The sequence below is a fragment of the Lactuca virosa genome, chromosome 3, assembly GCF_052849685.1.
Source record: "Lactuca virosa cultivar CGN04683 chromosome 3, Lactuca_virosa_CGN04683_v6, whole genome shotgun sequence".
Classification (NCBI taxonomy): Eukaryota; Viridiplantae; Streptophyta; class Magnoliopsida; order Asterales; family Asteraceae; genus Lactuca; species Lactuca virosa.
The window spans coordinates 36,751,777-36,761,715 of record NC_136428.1 but is presented as its reverse complement, the minus strand read 5'-3'; the positions used below and the strand labels follow the sequence as shown (position 1 = coordinate 36,761,715).

General features: G+C 34.8%; 1 protein-coding gene across 1 annotated transcript; it reads right to left on the bottom strand.

The window, feature by feature from the left end:
* Positions 1–2,586: 2,586 nt before the first annotated feature.
* LOC145163419 (uncharacterized) lies at positions 2,587–4,762 on the bottom strand. Its single transcript, XM_079082260.1, has 4 exons — positions 4,654–4,762; positions 4,350–4,540; positions 3,956–4,298; positions 2,587–3,242 (listed from the first exon to the last, which is right to left on the bottom strand). Exons 1-4 carry the CDS (start codon positions 4,760–4,762, stop codon positions 2,587–2,589), a joined length of 1,299 nt encoding a protein of 432 aa, XP_078938386.1.
* Positions 4,763–9,939: the final 5,177 nt, after the last annotated feature.

Sequence of the window (9,939 nt, the reverse complement as noted above, 5' to 3'; positions counted from 1 at the left end):
ACCACGAACATCATACCATTGGTGCGGTTTAGGAGATGGTGAGGGGAAGGGTTATCATGTTCTCTCTCTTCTTCTCATTGGCCAAGACGAAAGAATGTTTTTTTTTCTTTTTCAAGTATTTATTTAAATTAATATATATACTAAAAAATTATTAAAAAATATATTAAAATACATGGTTTTTAATTCTCTATAAAAAAAAGTATAATACTGGTATAAAATATTTTTTTTAAAAGAAATAAAAAATAACAAGAAGTTAAATGTGATCATTTCCTGAATTTTTAAGAGTGAAAGAAGAGTGATGGAGAAAACTTATGTGTCACATAAAAAGTGAAAGGTGAAAGTTGAGTACATCATTGGATCTAAGAAAGTGATTTTTTTAGAACAACAACTAACAACCAAGGTTGTTAAAATCACCATTTTGATCTTAAGATCTTACGATTTAAGATCCTACAAGTGAAAAACGGTCTCGATCACACTACGAACCCGATCTCATCTCATAAGTTTTATTATATATACAAGTATAAATAATTTGTCTATTCAACTTGAAATCGAGCATTGCAAGTTGCAAAATGTCTTGTAGAGCATGACCATTTCATTATGCATCTCGAATTAGATGAAGCACTCTCATAATAATCTATTTGTAATCTTATGTCTTTAGTTGTAGATGATCAAAATGATCTTTTTTTCTAATTAAGTTGTTTTCTTCTTAATTTTACGATTTTTAGCAACAAAAATTATAGTTCATACTTAAGAAGTTAAAGTTGATTCCACTATTTTAATCAACATCAAATTATAACGTATACTTCACACCTCCTATCTTGAGAGGAAATTTGAATATGAATTCATTTTGGTAGGATATTTCGATCTCGATTTCGATCTTACAATCGTGATATTGCAAAACGTAAAATGATCTTAAATAAGATCTCGATCCTGATAACTTTGTTAACAACAATATACACCAAATTACAACACCAATAAGTTCTTTTAATACTCAAAAATCCAGAAATATGTTAAATTAAATAGAAGCTTTGGAATGAGTATCAGTATATTATCATTATAAAATTATAAAATATTGTTGTTGTTGTTGTTGTTGATGTTGTTGTTGTTGTTGTTGATGTTGGTGTTGTTGTTGTTGTTGAACAAATTACTGAAATGGTCCCTGTGGTTTGCAAAAATTTCATGTTTGTTCCCTATGTTTTATTTTGCACGTTCGTCATCCCTAACATTTGCTTTTAATACGCGTTCGGTCCCTAGGTCCATTTGTTGTTATCCCTCTCAGTTAATATGCCCCACATGTCTGGCACGCCAGAGGTCTTTTTGTCTTTTTAATATTAAAAGCCTTATAAGAAAGCTTTTTCAAATACGTGCCAACCATTCTTTTTCTCTACGTCTTCGACATCTATTCTTCTTCTCTGCAACTTCTTCAATTCAGAAAATGGTAATGGCGATAAGGTGTGATTATGGTTATCCAATTGTTATACGAACCTCGACGACCACGAAAAACCCTGGAAAGTGATCCTACTATTGTACCGGAACGGTAATTTTAGGTTTAATCGATGTTTCGCTTGCTCTCAAATCTTAATCGAAGTTAGACCCAATTAATAAAATTACAAGGACCACGATGTGGGTTTCTATGTTGGGTTGATGAAGGTAGTTGTGGTCATGCTAACATAATGAAAGAGCTTCGAAATGAAAATAAAAAATTGAGGCTTTTACTACTATGCAGTTGGGTTTTTTTTGTGGCAACTCTAATTTACAAATTATAATGTAGTAGTAATGTAATGGGTTTCAAACCTTTTTTTGCTTTTTGTCTGGAATGGAATGTAATTTTAGTGGAATGGATTTTAGTTAAGTGGAATGGAATGTAATTGTAGTGGAATGGAATGGATTGTAATTGACTGGAATGTAATGTAATTTGGTTTTATTATAATTGGAATGTACTTTGGCTTAATTGTAATGGTGTAATGATTGTAATTGGGATGGAATTGTCTAGTGTTGTTGGAATGTAATAGTAGTGGAATGGAATAGATTGTAATTGACTGGAATGTAATGTAATTTGGTTTTATTGTAATTGGATTGTACTTTGGTTTGATTGTAATGGTGTAATGATTGTAATTGGAATGGAATTGTGTAATGTTGTTGGAATGTAATGGAATGAAATAGAAAAGACAGTAGGATGTTATCAATAGATAGTAGGATATCATCATAATGTTAAAAAAAAGATAAAGATGCTATCAAAAGATCATCATAATGTTAATAGAAGATCATCATAATGGTAATAAAAACATCAACACATTATGTAGTGTAAAAAGCCATTACATTAGGCTACAATAAAACAACTAGGATGCTTTCAAACTTCTGTCTTGCCCTTTTTCCCAGCCCCACTCGGTCTCCTCTTAACAACACTACTTACATTGCTCTTCCCAAACCCACTTGGTCTCTTCTTACCAGCAACACGTATACTACTTTAACCTGCACCACCAACACCACTTGCGCTACTTTGACCTGCACCACATGCACGACTTTTAACTGCACCACTTGCACTACTCTTACCTTTGCAACTCCTTTTTGATGACAAAGGTTTTTTCATTTTGAGCATGTGGCATATTTCTCTTTCAATGAAGCTCTATCACCCTTCACCATCTCTTCCAATTCAACCACATGCTTCCTTCTCTTCTTCTTAGGTCTACCAATGGGAAAATGATGCGTGGGAGGAAGAAATGTTGTAGGACAAGCATACTTTTCCCACATTCTTCGTCCATTGATAGGCTCAATCTTGAAGGAATACATCTCCTTCCATGTTCTCAACCAGTAAGTGGGATGCACCAAAGTTTCAGGTAAACCAACATCTTTCTTGCTTTTTCTCATGTCCCAAATTGCCACGAATGCATGTTTACAAGGAATGCCAGTGAGTTCCCATTTCCTGGATGACCATGTGTGGTTTTTCATGTCCACTACACATTGGTACACCCTTGGACCTGTTACTTGATACTTGTCATTCCCACAGAAGACACTTGTGCACTCTGCTACATCTTTTTTGATTTTTTCCAATACAGTTGTAGTAGTTGGAGTCAGAGGCCCAACTTCCTTATCAATTTCTTTTTGAACGGTCACAAGCCTTATCATGAGGTACTCTCTAATGAATTTAAGGCAGTTGATGATTGGTTGATCACGACCTTCCTTTATTTGGTTGTTAATAGTCTCACACAGATTATTCAAAAGACCATCACAATGAGCCCCACCTACAGAAGAATTACAAAGTCAGAATATAGATGTAAAATAAGTTAAATAAAATTAAAAATCAAACCTGTGAAGTGAGACCTAGTTCAATGTTGAGGTGTGATAGTTTTGAGCCACTAGCAGCAATCATTATTCAATTTTCTTAACTCTTGCATTTCACGGTTAAATTCTACAACTGTGGTTGTAGTAGCACATTTCCATAACGCATCCTTAAAGATATCACCCTTCCAATTAACTTTCATGTTTTCTTGTATATGACGTAGACAAAACCTATGTTTTGGACATGGAAGTAATGTAGCAATTGCTTGCAACAACCCTTACCAGAACTAATGGATACTAGTACTATAATGTTGAATGAATTAAGAAAGTTAAAAACAAAAATTTACAAAATATACCTTTTGTCTGTCTGATATAAAGGTAAAATTTGAATTCCTATTAAGGTTGAGGTCATCAGCTAAGCAACTTAAAAACCATTTCCAAGAATTTATATTCTCAGATTCTACCACATCATATGCCAAGGGGTATGTACAACTATTTCAATCAAGCCCCTAAACAGGTTTACCCAGTAAGCAAGTTAGAAACATGTAAATGTTATTAACAAAATGGCATAAACAAATTTAAAAAATAAAAGCAAAAAATACCACTGTAGTAAGGATCATTCCTGGATAAGGCCCCTTCATAAAAGATCCATCCAGTCCAAGATAATCTCTTTTACCAGCTGCAAAACCTTTCTTCAATGGTCCAAGGAAAACATAGATCCTTTTGAAATTTCTAGTTTCAGAAGCAGTATTTGGTTCAGTTTCCACTCCGATATTCACTGTTGTCTCAGGGTTACGAGTTTGAAGTTCGAAAGCATAGTCTCTAAGTAGCGCATGTTTTCCTTCATAATCTCCACTGACCTGCTTCATGGCCTCAGTTTTAGCCCTAAAAACTTTCATCTTTGAAAGTTCTACTTGGTATTCACGTTGGAGTTGTGCATGTAAAGCTCTTGTAGGTATATTGGGGTTACTTTCGACTTGTTGCACTATTTTCTTTCCCAAGAACTTGTACGTACAAGCCTTCACAGTCCTTGTTTATAGGCATCTATGCTCTTTCACATAGGTTCTGACCTCCCAAGCCACATCTTGCTTCCACTTGCTTTCATAAAGGTTCCAAGGACACTTGTATTCAACATGGTCAGACACACTAAGATATAAAATGGTGCCTTTGCAAATAGCCCTTATCCCGTTTTTGTCATTTTTTATAAAATCAATTTCCCTTCTTGTTTCAATTGCATGCTTTTTTATCATATCTTTCAGTTCTTCAGTTGTAACAAATTGCTGATACACATAAAAAGGATCAACAACACGAGCCTCATTTCTTTCCTATACCACTCTTATTTCTTTTTTTTCTTTTTTAAGCTTTTACTCCTACCTTCATCAGATGAAGAATCAGATGGCATTGCATCTTGATTTAGTATCTCAATGTCACGAATATCCCTACTACATTGCTCCATACCAAGTGACCCTGACTGATTACCCATCCACTCTACATCCTTGTCAATGTGTAGAAACATTCTTTCATATCAACCTCAGGTTCATCTATAATGTTATCCTCATGAATTCGAAAATCACTATCCTCATTATCAGATAAGTCTTGAGAATCCCCTCCACTGTCTTTAGTTTTATTTCCCTCATCCACATCAGTTCCATTAAGATCAAACTCAAAAGTTGGTGCTTGAATTTGATCTTCAAGGTGTGTTTAACCCCTATCAATGAAATCTTCCAAATACAAGTAATCACTAGTTGTAAAAGGGGGTGTTTGAACTCCGTCAATTGTAGCAGATGGTGTTTGAACTCCGTCAATTGTAGTAGGTGGTGTTTGAACTTCATCATCATCCACTGTTTGTTTAATATCCCCTGTTTAGACTTGATCCCCTGTTTTTGAGTTCCTCCATTCCAAAAGTAGCCTTCTAGAATGGGGTTCAACAACTTCTTCTATCCTAACTCTACTTGGGTTGGGGGACACAAAGTATGTGTGCAACATAGTTTTACCATGTATAGTATAAACATCTATCAATTTGTGATTAGGAACGAATGTACTCAAGTGATTAAGGTCACTATTGTTGGGTTATGAGCATTCTAACACTCCTAAGTGTACATGCAACCCTAAATACCTTGGATCTATGTTTTCTCTATTATACATACAATTATGAACATCCAAGGTATTATCCTAATCTAGCATACAAAATAATAAATATAACAAGATAGAATACATACCTCTTTGATGTAGAATGTCTTCATGAAGCTTGAGTGCCTAGTGCCCCAAGTGTGACACCTCAAATGGTTCACACAACACCAAATACACTTGGAATAACTTGAGAGAAACTTGAACACTCCTTGAAATCGTCTAGCCCTCACACTCACACATTAGTGCCCGATTTCTTGAGCCATGGGATTCTTTTATATGGTGGCTATTAGGGTTACACCATGTAACTCATATCTTTACCCATTCCTTATGCTCCATGGATTTTAACCTCCATGGAGTATCCATGGGTCACCCCATGGACTTAGTCCAACATAAGGAATCTTGGATCACAAGCCCACATATATAAGAATGAATGATTTACACAATCAACCCATATATTTAATTAGTCTCCTTTTGATCACTTAATTAATTCCAAATTAATTCTTGATCAATACTAATTAAATAACCTTATTAATATATTATAACTTATAATATATTAACCAACCTTAAGTGTTATTTCTCTCATTATAGTCTATCCAAATGCATGATGCCATGCAACCTAAATGGACCATGCCGGGTCGGGTCAAGTCTTACCAATTATAGTTATGGACTTAGACATTAATCCAACAGTCTCCCACATGGATAAGTCTAAAACTATTATTGCGTATGACTTCAGGAACCGATCAGCAATCGTAGCTCTCAAAAGCTTCTGTCGAACTCTGACCTTGTCAATGAACTCTGACCTTTGTCAATGACTTGTCCATTAGATAAGGGATCATATATTCCTCCATTCTAGATATCATATGGACTGAAACATGGATTATCAATCATTCTCTCTGTCCATTTGTTGTTTCCCGATTTCCGATTCATGATGACTGACTGATTGAACAAATCAAATCAGTCCTGGCTTGGCCAAGCACTCACATGTATCATCTTTAAATCATCGAGGGGCCCACAGATATCGCTTTTATCCCGAAGGTAAAAGGAATGGATAAACTTCGACTCATATGGCTTGTCCTACTACTTGTTGAATCATACATAAAGGCACGTTTTATAACATCGAGTTACCAATGCGTTTTCGTGCAATCAATGTATAACCAACTCATAGTAACAACTCATATCTCTAGGTTTGAAGAATATAAGATATTATCGTCTCATGATCACTCGTGATAAAATCCATGAAGTGATTCAAATGAGCGCGGGTTGAATCCAATACTCAGAACTTATGAGCACTCATGAGTGTTGTAGCACCACTTTGTCCACCAACTTGGACCTCTACAAACCAACCCATGACAGTCTTGATTCATATCTACTTCCAACATATGACCGACTGTGGATGGTTTGAATAAATTAATCATTCAGGAAGAGCGACTTAGTTATTCTGGAATTCAAAACATGCAAAGTGAAACACAAGAATAAATGAATCAAATATGGTATCAAACCCTATGAATATAAATAAACACTTTTATTTATCACCATACTGATTACTCATTATTCATTGTTTCGGTTTTATCAACTTTATACTTGAATTTAAAACAATAGTTGTCCCATGCTCTAAGCATGTACACTATGTTTTCTAAACACTAGTCATGCCATACACCAAGTATGCATACTATGTTTGTCTATGATCTTTACTTTGTAAAATAGATCAATTGAACATCACTCCAATGATCCTCTTTTCACAGTCCCAAATCCTTACTGCAAATGCAAGAATTCCAAATTCATGCCATTTACTGAAATCTGTTAGATTCTAAACTTATATGCATTGATCCTCTTAATGATTATGCACAAAGTCAGAAAAACTTGACAACAATCATTACAGAGCATTCCAAAGGAGATCAGCTTCTTGGAAACATCCTTCTTTCATTAAGTTTCCTAATCTTACACATATTGAATAATTTCTAACTTTGAAACATTTCCATATTCCATTTTGACTATCACTTCTGAACAAGAGTTGCCTCCTTACAGATTATGTCAATATGGTCCTTCCAGAATTAACATTATACTTCCAACTGTCCTTGAGCAACCAATCTTTGGTAAACCTTAGATTGTCCTCGACAATTGCTTAATCATTTTAGTCATATCCAATTCTAGACCTTTTCCCTTCATAATGCCCCAGGCATTTGGAAAATTTTAGAAAGGATGAATATAGCACATGTAATCGATCCTATATCCGAAGCATATGGGACACGATTCATGATGTCTCACATAAAGACTAAACCAGTCTTTTGCTATAATATTTTCATTTCAATTTGCCAAGTTCTCAAAATTCATATTATGAAAAGGGATCCAAACTCATATGGTGTATGTGTTCTTATCCATGTGAATTTGTCAAAACCATAATCACAAGACAAGGTTAGTGACAAATCCAAACTCATATTGATTAAACTTGTGCAATCTTAAATTCTTGCCATTTGGCAGCTCAGGTGCCTGACATTGCTTCCAAGTAGTTGTGCAACCAATTGAGAACTCTCAGAACTCCTATGCAAAGCCAACTTGAATAGGCACAAAAATTTCAACACGATAGGTTATAAACCTCAAGTCGTGTGCTAGTGAAGGACTTTAGGTTTTATTCTTGATTAAGTCTTGAAACTTTCAAGAGCTTTAAGACTCCCACTGTCCTCTTGACATATAAGACTCCCTTGTAAAATATTCAAGAGATAGTGCATATTCTTTATCAAGACTAACACTTTACACAATTGGCCTAAGTTGGTCTCTGTTTTATCCAAAACATCACAACTTACCAATTTCAAATGTACAAGAGTAGATAACCTTTTACTCTTACATTTGACTAGTGTTAACAAACCCTCTTTAAGATATGTCACTCAAGTTACAATCTTGGAGTATGACTCTAAGAATTGTTTTGGAACGAAGTATGACTCATCTTTTTTATTTAACCATTTCAACAATTCATGACTCCTCTTCTTAGTCATAAGAATGCACTAAGATGAATTTAGAGGACCAATTGTGATATGGTATCTTAATCATTAAGATGATCATAAACATGATACTAAAGTACTCTCCCATCTTTTCAGATTTGAGAAACTTTTATCTTTCTGCCATACTTTGATTCTTCTTATTCGTTCTGTCTCACATTGAAACTTCTCCAATGCTACAGACTTATACTTAAACTTATAAGTATAACCATATTTACTGAACTTAAGTAAATCATGACGAACAGTCTTCTTGATCTTTTGTGGTGGACTTGACCAGTGCACAAGAATGTGTACTCGATCCCTTAGTCCTTTCCTTATTCACATAAGGAATTAGTCTTAATTTTCCAAGCTGAAAGTTCTCATTCATCATACTATACAACTTGTATGATTCCAAGTTTCGGTCCAATTGAACCTTGGGTGATGAGAATCTTTCCTTATTTGGTAATATTAGACACTACCACAACCGAAAGAATCAAATCCATTTTTCCAATATTGCTATCAATGGAATCTTATAAGCAACAACTTTTCACAAATGCCATTGTAAGGATACTTAAAATAAATAAAATCAAAACCTTTTTCTTTTATTTTAAAACTTTGCGGAAAAACTTATCCTTTCAATCCATATGAAAACCTTGTTGTTATCTATTCCTAAGCAATATAAATATCATAACTCTTAAGTAATAGCCCAAAATTCTGATCACCGAACCATGGGATTGAAATCCATCTTCGCGATCAGAATCAGCATGTACTTAATAGAGTTAGACAATGGACTTTACCTGAAGTAAAGCCAAACTTATTGACTTTAACATCCTTAGGTAAACTTGGCAGCTTCTTAACCAATGCCCCTTCCTTTGGCAATAGTTACCTATGGACCCTTGATAATGGGACTATCTCAGACTTCGCCTCTCTCTTTACCATTGGGTCAACCGAGTTGACTATGGCCGATCCTTTTCCATTGGGAAGAGAGAGCTTTACTGGATATCCAATGTCATCATTGTCAATGTCCATAGCGTTTTAGGAAGTTGATCTTAGCAAATAGATAAGATCATTAAGGGTCTTGTCTTAGTTTGTTTCATAGGATTCCCAAAAGAACTCACTATGTGACTTAGAAAGTAGTTGAGCCACCAACTTTCTCAAGACTTTGACACCCAACTCTCCCGGCTTGTCAATATGTGACTACATCTCCAAGATGTGATCACACCTAGACCTTGCCTTGCCAATAGGGCTTGAGTGACCTTAAACTTTTTAGGAACTTGTGGGTTAGGGAGAATAATTAGAGGAGGTGAAAGAAGTATGATATCCATGGGACATCATCTTCATTTAGGAAAGCTTGTTTCAAGAGATTTGGGAAGATCATAAATGTCTAGACCAGACATATTTTTGGGAGATATTCAAGATAGTTGATTTAAAGTCCTTAATATGACGCCCAATATGAAATATTAAGGCTAGGACCCAAAAAACTATTTTATAACTTAGAAGAGAGATGCCGTAATCCAAGCTATAAAATATTTGAAGGTAGGTGAATGACGATTCACCA

Bases quoted from the DNA above. Each gene is read 5' to 3' on its own strand.
- LOC145163419 (XM_079082260.1), bottom strand. From the start codon at position 4,762: ATGGGTAATCAGTCAGGGTCACTTGGTATGGAGCAATGTAGTAGGGAT. The intron at 4,541-4,653 runs GTAGGAGTAAAA...TTACAACTGAAG, and splicing joins TGATTCTTCATCTGATGAAG to AACTGAAAGATATGATAAAA. The intron at 4,299-4,349 runs GTCAGAACCTAT...AGGACTGTGAAG, and splicing joins AGCAAGATGTGGCTTGGGAG to GCTTGTACGTACAAGTTCTT.